Source organism: Physeter macrocephalus, chromosome 5 (assembly GCF_002837175.3).
Source record: "Physeter macrocephalus isolate SW-GA chromosome 5, ASM283717v5, whole genome shotgun sequence".
In the NCBI taxonomy this organism is placed as follows: Eukaryota; Metazoa; Chordata; class Mammalia; order Artiodactyla; family Physeteridae; genus Physeter; species Physeter macrocephalus.
In genome coordinates, this window is record NC_041218.1 from 89,319,010 (window position 1) to 89,332,670 (window position 13,661).

At 40.2% G+C, this 13,661-nt stretch overlaps 1 protein-coding gene across 2 annotated transcripts in view; it reads right to left on the bottom strand.

Moving 5' to 3' along the window:
• The window catches only part of RELN (reelin), a 538,742-nt gene that overhangs the window by 52,595 nt on the left and 472,486 nt on the right, over positions 1–13,661 (bottom strand). For both annotated transcript variants that reach the window (XM_024115956.1, XM_024115957.2), the window contains exons 43-46: positions 12,014–12,161; positions 9,492–9,750; positions 8,386–8,635; positions 4,446–4,614 (exon numbers count right to left, since the gene is read on the bottom strand). In XM_024115956.1, coding sequence (XP_023971724.1) covers positions 4,446–4,614; positions 8,386–8,635; positions 9,492–9,750; positions 12,014–12,161 — 826 coding nt within the window. The remainder of the gene's footprint in view (positions 1–4,445; positions 4,615–8,385; positions 8,636–9,491; positions 9,751–12,013; positions 12,162–13,661) is intronic.

The following is a 13,661-nucleotide window of genomic DNA, read 5'->3' on the forward strand; positions in this document are numbered from 1 at the left end:
CCTCTGCTGTGGCCTCTCCCGTTGCAGAGCACAGGCTCCGGACGCGCAGGCTCAGCGGCCATGGCTCACGGGCCCAGCCGCTCCGCGGCATGTGGGATCCTCCCATACCGGGGCGCGAACCCGGTTCCCCTGCATCGGCAGGCGGACGCGCAACCACTGCGCCACCAGGGAAGCCCCATGAGCTCCCTCTTTAATCAGCAACCTCTGTGCTTCTCCCAGGCTCACATGCCCTGTTCACATTGTTCCCCTAATTTAGGATGTTCTTTTCCTTACCCACCTAAGTCCTAGCCATCCTTTGAGGCCAGAGCCCATCTTTTCCTGAATCCCTAACTCTGGCATTCAACACTGTCTCCCATCTCTCAATACCTACAGCATTTCCAGCCCATTCCTCAGTGAAGCTCTAAATTATACTCAGCATGTATTATTTTTAAGTTGTTTATTTTCCCATAATCAGATTGTAACCTGCTCCAGGGCAGAAACTTAAGATAGCGTCCTACCATTACTATGGGCTCACTCTTGTTAAGTTAACTGAGGACGACTTCTTAGTCTGACTGAAATCTGGTAATACACTTGAGCTATGGTTAACAAATGTGATTATGTAGTTAACTCATAAAAGTAAAAACGACTTACATTTCAGTAAGTGTTTACAATGTCCCAAACACTTCCAGGCACATTGATTAGCTTTTTATATGGTAAAAAATATCTTCATTTTTCAGATAAGGAAACTCAAGCTTAGGGACGTGAAATGACTTGCTTAGAAGCTCACAGGGCTGAAAAGTGGGAGCCCTCCACTAAACTGCAATGCTTTCTGGTCTTTTTCTTTTCTTTCTTTCACGAAGATCTAACTTCACCAGTGTAAATGTGGAGGATTAGGGACTATGATTCTATCTACCCCAATTTATTTAGGTTTCAACAGAGCAATGTCTGGAGCACAGTGTGATGTATCTTGTGTTTAGTCTCACTGTTGCTTTCCTGATGAAAAGCACCAGCATCCGTTAAGTATTGCAACTCAGAGACCAGGGAGTCATCTTCAACATTGCCCTTTCCTTCACTGTCTCACATGCATTTCATCATTAAGCTCAATTTTATTGCCTCCATTTCTCTTGAACTTTTAAAAAAAAATAATTTATTTATTTATATTTTTGGTTGCGTTGGGTCTGTTGCTGCATGCGGGCTTTCTCTAGGTGCAGTGAGCGGGGGCCACTCTTCGTTGAGGTGCGCAGGCTTCTCACTGCGGTCACCTCTCTTGCTGCAGAGCACAGTCTCTAGGCGCGCAGGCTTCAGTAGTTGTGGCACGTGGGCTCAGGAGTTGTGGCTCGTGGGCTCTAGGCTCAGCAGTTGTGGCACACGGGCTCAGCCGCCCCGTGGCATGTGGGATCTTCCCGGGCCAGGGCCCAAACCCGTGTCCCCTGCATTGGCAGGCGGACTCTCAACCACTGTGCCACCAGGGAAGCTCCCTCTCTTGAACTTCTTCACTTCTCTTCATGTCTGCCACATCTTAGTCTAAGCTACCAGCAGTCACTGTCTCTTTAAGGGCCTCCTTACATCTACTCTTATCCCCTCCAATTTGTTCTCCAGTTAGAATAAGCTTTTCTGAATGCAAATCTGATCATGTCTCCCCATCCCCAAGCATTTTAGCAGGCTTCCTGCATCCATATAACAAACCCCTAAATCTTTTTTTAAAATCAATTAATTTATTAATTAATTAATTTTTGGCTATGTTGGGTCTTCATTGCTGCACATGGGCTTTCTCTAGTTGTGGCGAGCGGGATCTACTCTTCGTTGTGGTTCGCGGGCTTCTCATTGCAGTGTCTTCTCTTGTTGAGGAGCATGGGCTCTAGGTGCGCGGGCTTCCTTTGTTTGTGGCTCACGGGCTCTAGAGAGCAGGCTCAGTAGTTGTGGCGCACAGGCTTAGCTGCTCCACGGCATGTGGGATCTTCCTGGGCTCGAAACTACGTCCCCTGCATTGGCAGGTGGATTCTTAACCACTGCACCACCAGGGAAGTCCAACAAACCCCTAAATCTTTAGTACGGCCGACTCTCCATGGTCTGACACCATCTTACACCTCACTCCACTTTCTTTCTCTCTTGGTGTCTGATCCATTCTATCAGCATCTCAAATATGCCTGCTTCCTCCTCGTACAGGGTGTTATCTTTACCTGGAACACTCTTCCCCTTACTCTTCTCCTAGTTAACTCATATCCTTCCTTCACATCACACTACAATTATTTTCTCAAGAAAGTGTTCCTTGACCTTCTTGACCAAGACAAATCTCTCTATGATGTGTAGTCTCTTAGCACCATGCAAGTATCTCCATCACTTTTCAGAGTTGAATTTCATATTTACTTCTCTGATTACTAGTGATTTCTGGTTAATACTTCTTTCTCGCACTAGACTAAAAGTTCCTTGAGGTGGGGCTAAGTTCAGCCTCTCACACGGACCTAGGTAATAATGAAATACTTAAAAAATACTCGTTTAATGAATGGCTTAATGCATGAATAATCACTACTGATGACTACTAGTCATTTCAGTTTGGTTAACGGTTTGATGTCAATTTGTGGACACCCAACCTCGGTTGACTGTTTCCACCACTGTGCCAACAATACTGGGAGCCTAGCTCTGTGGTCACATGATAAGTGAGTGGACAAACTACAGTTGGCATATTGTCACAGTCACTCCTAATTCCTACTTAGCACATGGCTTTAACTTGTCAGCATCATGTTTGTTTATAGTGAAGAACTAAAAACTAAAATCCTCAATTCTGTCCTGGCAAATGACATAAACACTGATGTCCCAGTATTTTGCAGATGTTGAGGCAGTAAGTTCAACTCAGAATAAGGAAGCACCACATTTAAAAAGCAACTGGATGAAAGAGCAGATATAGTATAGATGAGCTATCTTGAGTTTGAGGCAAAGTGCTCTGAGTCTGGCACATTGTTCTAATGATCTTTGGCACATGGCAAAGCACAGTTAGAAGGGGGTCTGACTTGGGTTCCAGCCATGCTCGTTTCTTTCTGAATTACCCAAAGGGCCTTGTTATAAAGTAGTGTTGCCTTTAAGACCATTGTACAACATGAACTTTGAGGGTAATATAATAAACAAACTGCATATTTTCAATATGATTACAAGATGAAATGCATGCTCATCAGATTTTTCAAATATCATCTGAAAGGGTCAAAATTTTTATGGGTATGTGTAAGAGACAAAAGATAGATTAACAGATGAGGATTAATTATTTTTCTTGAGTAAAAGACTCAAGGGCATAATGACGAGCTGGAGTATATCTTGGAATGTCGTTTGTTTGCAAAATGCTACCAAGTAGCTGGGTAATAATTCACAGAATTCATAATGACTTAAAAGACTACCACCTTAATAGAGGTTTTTCTTCTATTTTACTTATTAAGATCGCCTTAATAATTCATGCATGGCAATACCTTTAACGAGCAACAAAATCTCATGTATCTCATTTAAACTTGGCAACTCTGCTGACAGCTGATATAGTCTTGCACCCCTGAGCCAGCAATTGTACAGGAACCCTAGGCTGTTAGTAAGTGAACCCATCCCATTTATGATAATCCCAGGAAAAGTTAAGCCCTAGATGAATGGCTGAATTTTACGATCATTTCCTAGGAAGATTTATTCATTTTTCATTTGTGGGGAGGTGAGAGAGAACAATAATGAGCCCAAACTATAACTCCTGTTCCACAGACTGCATTGCTGGCTTTGCTTCTTTCTTAAGGGCAGCAACTGATTACCATTTTCTACTTAGATGGTGAAAAGAGAGAGAGGCGTGTAACACTACCCCACTAGGCAAGGTGAGTTCTCTGCTTTACTCAAGCAGGAGCGCAAATACACAGATAGTTTAGACTTAACTTCTCTACCAGCATCTACCAGGTGGATTTATTAAGCCACTGTCATTTCTTAAAGACACAATGAAGGAGCATTTACAATTGTTTTTCACATAAAAGAACATTCCAGGTGATAATTCTCAAGATACTTTTCAAAATAAAATTTCAAAAGCAGACAGTAATTTTAATACACATTTATATGCTACATCCGTTTATATGATACCACTCACTGCTATATTTACAGTAGTCTGACTGACAGAAAGTAGACTCCATTTAAATCCATTAAGACTTGTTCTTGGCATAGTGACTTAAGTTGGAGAAGCTCACTGACCTGGCCACTGTTTCCTTTCAGATGCCATTTAAAAAAATATTAGAGTTAAAAGTCAGAAAAGGCCTGGATTCAGGGAAAACACAGAACAATGTCATCACAAAAACTGGTTTCTTTCTTACGTATTAAGGTCGTTTTAATAATTCATGCATGGCAATATCATCAACAAGTAAAAAAATCTCATGTAACTCATTTAAACTTACTGTGCTGAAACAGGACATGCCAAATTATATCACATTCGGGTTCACTACATGCAGAAACATCCATACCTGGTGTAAGGTGGGAGAGGCAGAGTAATTCTGGTCCATTTGTTGAAAGTATCTGACACCAGGATCCGCTGTAGGTGATAGCGATTGCATTCAACATTGGTAGGCAGACAGTCCCTTACCAATGGGTGCCATGACAATCCAAGGTCTACTGAGTATTCCAACTCAATAGCTGAAACAGGAAGCATTATTCTGGTTAGAAATACATATCTGCAGATCCAGGAACCATAATTACTTATGTTTTCATATGTTTTAATTTCAATCAAATATCATTTGATTTTCACCAAATGTATTTCCTGGTTTTATTTTTTCCTCTGTATATTACTAGTGATTATTTTTAACTTTCCATCTTAAAATAATTTTTCTGTTAAGGGGATATGATCAAGTGAAACATAAAGTAACTTTTCCTGAATCACTTCTTATATTGCAAAATTTTCAGAACAATTCTAACAAATCTACTGCTTCACATGCAGTTAAAGCAATAATAATAATAGTTATAATTTATATATTTATTATTTAATCTAATAGTTATAGGATATATATTATATAAATACATTATATAAATTAGATATAATTTATGTATTACAATAACTATACTTTGTCTGTTTAAAGGTTAACATACAAATACAGAACGTAGTAACCATATGTTATAATGACTACTTTTTAAATAGTTAAAAATATTGAGCAGCTTTCTCAAAATTTAAGCATTCTATAGGGATCCTGACCAACTTATGCCAAACTTTCTCTGGTATAGGTGAAACTCCTAAGAAATTGACAAATCTCTTTTGCTTATATATCCTGCTTTGCTGTGTTATGGAATATACTGGGAAATCAGAGAAGCATAAAGAGGGAGCTGAAGGCCATGTAGTTCGTGCCAAAGCAGGCAGTCAGGCTGTGGGTCTTATGGAAAGAGATTTCTTTCTTTCCTTTCTCTTCTTCCAAAACATTCAACCTATATGCTATGCTATGTTTTATATTTCTCTCTCTGGTCCCTTCTTAAGACTTTATAAACTACTTCAGCCCATACCTCCCTACTGAAACTGCCTAAGACCATAATTCTCAGTCTTGGCTGCACACTGAAATCGCCTGGGTACCTTTAGAAACTACTGATGCCAAAGTCCCACCTGCAGAGATTGGGATTTCACTCTTGTGGGGCAGGCCAAGGTGTTGGGAGCTTTTAAGTTCCCCAGGGGATTCTCTCATGCAGCCAGCGTGGGACCACTCACTGGTCCTGGTGGCCTAAGGTTCCTGGTGGCCTTTTCTAGTTAAATACAATGGCCTGTCTCAGTCTTCATTGTTCTTGCCCTCCCTATAGCCTTGGACATTATTGATGACTCCCTGGTTCTTGAAACTTTCCTTTCTTTTGGAGGACATTATTCTGAATCTCCTGTCTTATTTCCCTCTGACTTCTGTGCTAACTAGCCTAGCTACGGGCATCTTTCCAGACTCCATTTCTGGCCTTCTATTCTACACCTATCTTCCTTGGGCTTCAACTCTCATCTCTGTGCCCAAATCTCCCAATTTTACGTCTCAAAATTGATTTTATTCATTCAGCAAATGTCTATTCAGCCTGGCATTGTCCTGGATGCTGGCATACTGTGATGCACAGCATAGACAAAGTTCCTGCTTTCGACACTGCAAGCCCTCCACACTAAAGGATACCACCACTTAAAACTGTTTTCACCAAACTAGAGAAAGACTCATCATTTTCCCTCATAAATAAACATCTCTTCTTAACTACCAAATACTATCAGTGACAATGCTTTTGCACTAGTTTTCTGGGTTCAAAATTTAGAAATTATTTTAGAAATTTTACTCCTTTCTTCTTTACCCTCCATGTTCAACATGTCACCTGGTTTTGAGGTTTGCTGCTTCTTTCCTTTTGGTTTGCAGTGTCTCATACTAGTTTTATCCATGCCCTTTCTCTTCATGCCATGTAATTCAGGTTTTCATCACTTCCTACAGAGACAACCACTAACACTTTTTTGTTGGGATTCTTCTCTACCCACCTTCATTGGTTCCTGGGCTAATCTCCCTAAAACCCACCATGCCAATCCCCTGCACTTGTGCCCTCTTATTTATGACCTTGTCAAGCACAAATTCCTGTGCCTGCCTTTTAATGCCCTTCTTAATTTGCTGCCAACTCTTCTTGGCCACTTTCCTCTTTCATTTTTTTATTCAGTTCCATCTTTTCAAGAGGTTTACCCAGCCTACAGAAGAAAGCACATGTGACTGGGCTTATGAAGGCAGAGTTTCAGTCCTGGTTCTGCTGCATGCTGACCATGTCATAACTCACCTCCCTGGTCTCTAGCTGACTTCCTATGCTGATGAGGGAGTGGGTGTCTAGGACCCGAAAGTCCCTATCTATTTTCAAAATTAGCACTCTACTCTCCTCCGTTAGATGCAAATATTGTCTGTTCAGGCTGGTCTGCTCATGGTTTACCCATGGACCAGGAGAATTCCCGCTTTATGCTGCCAGCCCAGCCTGGGGTGTCCTCTCTTCCCCATTCACCCTTCAAATTCACTCTAACCATCAAAGCCCACTTGGGACTTAGTTTCTTTGTGAAATCTTCCCAAACTTCTTGGACTGGCCATCCATTGGTTATCGCTTCCTCGGCTGAACTCTCATTACATTTTGCATTAGTACCACTCCATACAGCACTGGATTTAGTCATTTATTGGACTCACTTTCTGAAGTATCTCCTCAACTAGACTGTACCTAGTGAAGACAGGCTGTGTACCTTATACTTTTCCAAGTTCCACCTTTACTGACTAGTTTAGTGTTGACTGATTGAGTCTGAAGTAGAAAGAGTTCTTCTGGGCTTCCTTCTTAGATCTGTCCATTAAGTTCACACTAATGGAAATACGAAAAATCTGGATTTTGTAGGACCTTGGAAGTAACCAAGTTCTCCAGATTTTGGACCCCAAGAATCTAAAACATTCTAGTATGAACATTCTAGTTTGGATCTCTAGTTTGGAAGAATAGTGATACAGGGTGGTGAAAGACAAGAAGGTCCCCAGAATCCTGACAGATCTGCAAATTCCAGTGAAGGGTTCAAGTATGCAGAGATGTCAGTTTTTATAGCTCCTAAGATAGGCTCGTGTGTGTGTGTATGTGTGTGTGTGTGTGTGTGTGTGTGTGTGCGCGTGCGCACGTGTAAGGTATGCATAACCTAGAAGATGCAAACTGGTCACAATCACAGTGGTTTAGAATATGCTATGACCCACAGTGGCAGAAAGTATCAGACAAAACAGGAACAACAAAATTTCATGATTCCTGGGAGATGGAAAGGAGACAATAACTGGACTAATCTAAAGCCCTATGAATTACAACCCATGTAAATACAAATGTATGTGTAAATCCTATTGCTTATTCTGACATTCTCTATATGATGAGAACCCTTTATTCTGTAAATATGATACTTAAAAAATCTGGATGTATAAAAAGATAAATTGGGGGCTATTGTTTATAAAAAAAGAAGTCTTCATGGACATATGCTTAAAAATAAGCTCACATTCTGAGGCTTTAAAAAATAAACGTCTAGGGCTTCCCTGGTGGCGCAGTGGTTGGGAGTCCGCCTGCCGATGCAGGGGACACGGGTTCGTGCCCCGGTCCGGGAAGATCCCACACGCCGTGGTGCGGCTGGGCCCGTGAGCCATGGCCGCTGAGCCTGCGAGTCTGGAGCCTGTGCTCCGCAACGGGAAAGGCCACAACAGTGAGAGGCCCGCGTACCGCAAAAAAAAAAAAGAAAGAAAAAGATAATAAACGTCTAAAACTCAATTTATCCTCAGCATTTTCAAGAATGCAGTTATGTTTTGACTGAAAGCACACTTGTGTTTTACTTACTGACTTCTTGGAGGTGTAGTATAGTCCTTTGACAGAGGCAGCCTTGGACGCCCATTTACACTCCTCTGTCCCTCTACCTGGAAAGGGAATACTTACCATAACAAGAGTCTGTGACCGAGCAGGAGGCGGCAAAATCTATCTGTAGGAATGAATCCTCATTCACAGCAATGTCTGTGGTGACCACATAACGGGTGCTGGCCTTTTCGATGAAGACTAGGGCATCACCAGTAGAGCCACACACAGGCATCTTGGTGCCTCCGGGGTGAAGCAGCCATTTCCTACTTTCCAGAGTTGTGAAATCATCCTCCAAGACTGTATTACCAGAAATATTTCCTCCAATAAGAATCTGAAATATATTTTTTAAAAAACAACGTTTCAATTTGGTTTTGAGATAGGAGAAAGTTCATTCCTTTTTGTTTGTTTGTTTTTATCTGTCAGATCACTCAGAACTGGCATTATACAGCAAGCATAATGTTAGAGGGCCTTTCAGAATGCTCCTGTTTATGTGGTCTGCTTGCCCACCTGGCAAAAAGCTACAGAAACAAATTGAAAGACTGACAAAACCATTCACAGCCTTCATGGGCCAAACTGTGCCTTTGGAAACTACACGTACCCAAGCTGGGAACGCAATGTTTGGCGTACATTATTTTCCATGTAAAATTTCTATTTAAGGACAGTTGTACCCTAAGGCATTTCAGTTCCAATTCTTTGCATGGATTCTACCATTTGTTAACAGGTTCTTTGAGTTCTATTTGATATGCATATTATTATGTATGAAGATCCTTTAGAACTGTCCATAAGGATGTTAGGGAGATTTATTTATTCTTTCTTTAAAGGCTAGGAAAGAGGATTGGGAAACTACTGCATGCGGCACCAATGTTAATTTGCACATTTTCCTTTCAGAGAATTATAGCCTCGTATCACGCTTGATAAGGTCCCTCTATCCATATGGCAGAATCCTCTATGAGCGGAACCTGGGTCTTCTGTTGCGTCGTTTGTTTTTATAGGCTCAGGCAGTTGAACGAATAGAGAATGAAAGGAACCTAAATGCCACATCTAATCTAGCCGTGTGCCCTTGCGTAAGTCACCCAACTGTGGGTACTGGGCTTCCTCTCCTGAGCGAGGGGTTGGACTAACTGCTTTCTAAAGCCATATTTAGCTCAAGTGACAACATTGTAACAGTTAATCCTAAAGGGACTGACCTGGTCGATTACCCAGGGACTGTAGAAGTGCCCATTTTCAGATGGTTGCCACCAGCGGAGACGTGTAGAAGCAGAACGGGCTTTCAAAGGTATCTCCAGGGCTATGTACCTGCCAACGTTGCTGGAGTTGCTGAAAAGGAACTCTTGAAGGAGACTCCAGGAGAGGCCACCATTGAGAGAATATTGTAGAAGCACAGGTTGGCTCCTGGGGTCTGGAACACCTTTACCACATCCCAGTCTCATGAAGAACTGCACAAATCTGATACGAGTAAAATCTACTGTAGACTTTTACTTGAGTGAAAATTCACACCATTGACAAAAGACAAGTGCACAGGATAATAGGGGGAATATATAGCTTTAATGAATATCATGATTTAATGAACGTCCGAAGCAATTGTTTCAAAGCCTGACTTCCCTTTTTAATGTGAAAGGGAGTTAATAAAATGTGAAGTCTGAAAAAGGCTATTCTGTACCCATATTTATATTTGGCACTCCTCCAGAGGGGAGAGTCTGAGGGAAGTGAGCATTCACTGCACCCTCTTGGCTATTCTATAAGAAGATGGGAGGGGTCCAAAGGCTGTCCAAGTTTGGGAGTGTGTATTGCTAGCTATTCAAGATAAATTCGTATCCTTGTCCTTAGTATCTGAAACTGGAAGAACGTAATCAATGTAGTTTACGCCATTTATTGGCAAAATCATCCATTACCTGGTTTTACCAGTAGTTTTCCAGATCTCATATTGTTGGTTTTGTGAGACACATTTAAATTCACCAGTTGTAAGCACCTCTTTGTGAAAGGCCAGGCATCTTTTGCGAGAGGTGTGTCAAACCTGAGCCTCTCTTCTGTCTTTTGTGCCAGGGGCAGGAGAGCATGAGTGTGGGGTGGTGGTGGTGGTGGGCTGTGCCAGCCTCTGACTGTTGCCGGGTCTGGGATGGATGATACTGGCCATCGAGAACTGTGGCAGTCAGCCAGTGGCAATCTTCCCAGCTGGCAGGGAGGTGGACAGAGTGGCAGCAACCAGCTGGGGTGCCAATGAAAACCAGCTCACATGTTATCTTTGGCAGGCGAGCTGCTGGTGCCTGGTCTGGCCGCTGTGCTAGCTGGTAATGCAGAATGAATTTCACATGCAACCCAACACACATACCCAATTATGGATGCACGTCAAACATATGAAATATATTGGGGCTTACAATAAAAGTTAGCAGTTCTATATATAAAATCATGCACTCTTCATGGGTTCCTCCCCTCCCCCATCTCCACTAACTGGGCATTCATTTACCTCATAACCCTGAGAAAATTGGGATTTTATATGGAGGTCAATATATGCAAATCTTATACAGCATGCTACTGAGATGAGATAAATAATGGAGCTTTTAACATTGGATTAATGACAAAAATACATGGTTAGTGCCTTGTGAAGTTTATATCTATAAAAACAATAATCATTTACAGAGAAACACTTTTAGCACATTGTCTACTTGTATTGGGAAAATGTTTATATTGATTTATAGATAAACCATGTTAGAATTATTTGGAAAAATCTAATAATTTCTAAATTACAGAACTCAGCTGCCAGTGATAAATCTTAAATAAAGAGAAACAAACTACATGCATTAAAACAGGATGGAGATAAATAAAATCTTGTTTTCTATAACTGTAAAATTATTATCTCATAGATAGAGTTGTATTTTCTATGAAGCATGATCAAATTTATAATTCAGTAAATGAAAGATTTAGGAGGAAGAAGAAGATAAATATGTTACAGTGTATGTTAAGATACTCTGAAATGTTTCAAAAGATGAAACATGATTTCTTTGTTCACTAGCAAAAATAGGTCAGGGTTCCATTTTATACATGTTAAACTGTATTTTCTATTTTACTGGCTAGGTTTTTGGCTCATCAAATGATCAAGGGATACACATCTTGACAGGACATAATCCTCTGAGCCAGTTTAAAATGTTTGTTTCTGAGTGACTGTGCTCGATTTAGAAAATGAGTGCTTTGAATGTACGAGCAAATCATTGGAAAGAAATGCTTATAAACCATAAGGCTACACTTTAGATGTTCTTAAATTGCTAATGGATATAAAATTAACTGTGAATAATTTGTGGATGTATTGTATTTCAATTAAGCTTTCTCCTAAGAATGGTAAATAACTTCTACATAGTCCAAGTGCTAATGAAAAGTATTCTGTAGAAGGTGGATAAAGATGTAACATTACTTTCTTGAAGTTAAAGTGAGTTAAACGTTGTCATTTCCTGGTCATCCACCATGTAGAAGACCAGGTATAAACCTCTGTCCGTTTAGCTGCATTTCATTTCTGATCCAGTTATTGTACAAATCTCTCTCAGTTTTAGAATGGAAATTATATAAATTGTGTCTTAATGGAGTCTTTCACAAGAGAGAAGCTCAGCATTTACAATGGAAGGCCTCGTCCTTGAGATCTCTGCTTCTTTCTGATTTGATTATGTTCTGCTACTTTATATTACAAGGTGGCTCTTCAACAGCATTTAAAAATGATTACCTAGCATGTGATAAATCCAGATCTCGTGTCATCAACATGCGTAAGCCATCTTCATTGAAAAAGAGGTTGTTTCCACTGGAAAGGATTCCACACTTCCGAGATGGCTTTCCACCGCTCATTAATAAGAATCTATCAGATTCTAGCTGACCTGAAAAAAGTGGAAAATGTGGTTTACCTATGACCCCAAATACAGTCATATTATTTTTTTAAAGGAATATAGTAAGTGCTTCGTGCAGTTTTAAAATATGAAGTCATGAATATGGAAGTCACATATTTTGGGGATAAGAAGTCTCTTCAACATTTTAGCTTGTTTGAACTATTTAATGTTGACTGTATGATTTAAGGTCCACATGACAGAGGGAGGAGGCCTTTTCCTGAGTATCTGCGGTCCAGCCAAATTGTTCCCTCCTGCTCCTCTGCACTGCAAAAAAAGACACTGGCTAGTCAGAGTGGTTCGGCCCCAAATTAAAAAAAGGTAATGAGACCTTTCCACTGGCCTCTTCACTGTGTCCTTGCTACTGAGAGGACAGTATCAGGCCAGTGTTATATAATATTTAAAAAAACACAATTTTAATGGGAGAAATTTCAGTGTAATTTAATATTTCCTATTAAATAATGTCTTTCAAAACCAGCCTGCCAATCTCTTTAGATATTCACCTTAGATCTAATTTACTTTTTTGATTGTGGTAAAATGCATATAACATAAATTTTGCCATTTTTACTATTTTAAAGTTAATGATTCAATGGCTTTCAGTGCATTCACAATGTTGTAAAACAATGTTGTGTTGTGCTAACTAGCTCCAGAATTTCTTCATCACCATAAAGAAAACCTTGTACCCATTAAGCAGTTACTGCCCATTTCCCCCTCACCCAGCCGCTGGCAACCAATAATCTTCTTTCTGTCTCTATGGATTTGCCTATTTTGAGTGTTTCATAAAAATGGAATCATGACATGTGGCCTTTTGTGTCTGACTTCTTTCTCTTAGTATAATGTTTCCAAGGTTCATCTATGTTATAGTATGTATCAGTACTTCATTCCTTTTTATGGCTGAATAATATTCCATAGTATTGATATCCCTAAACCTAATTCTAAAATGTACCTTAAAACTATAGATATATTATAAAAAATTTACAGACAACTTGGGAAAAAGAAAAAATCTTTTAATCCCACTATCCTAACAGAGATAGCTATTACATTTATTTAAGACTTTCTCTTTTGAGAATGTTTTTCCAGTATTATCAGAAAGCATATCCAATGGATATCCAATTAACTGTGAATAATTTCAATCATTAGAGCACATACATTTTTCTACTTTGTCACATATCTTCATACATAATGACATTAGATTCTAGGTATAACTGAGGTGCATAAAGTGACAAAAGGCTGCATAATGAGTTGGTGATAAAGCAATGACAAGAATTTATATTTCTGGAAACTTGCTCCTTTTACCCAAGATTAACCCTCTAAAGACATTTTCCAAAATTATCGTTGATCAGAAATTACATGTGATAGAAAAAAATGGCTAAAATAGCCTTAGTTCTTCTCATACGGTCTTGTTCACTCTCACTGACCATTGTTTCAAGAATGGAACCTGGGCTTCCCTGGTGGCGCAGTGGTTGAGAGTCCGCCTGCCGATGCAGGGGACGT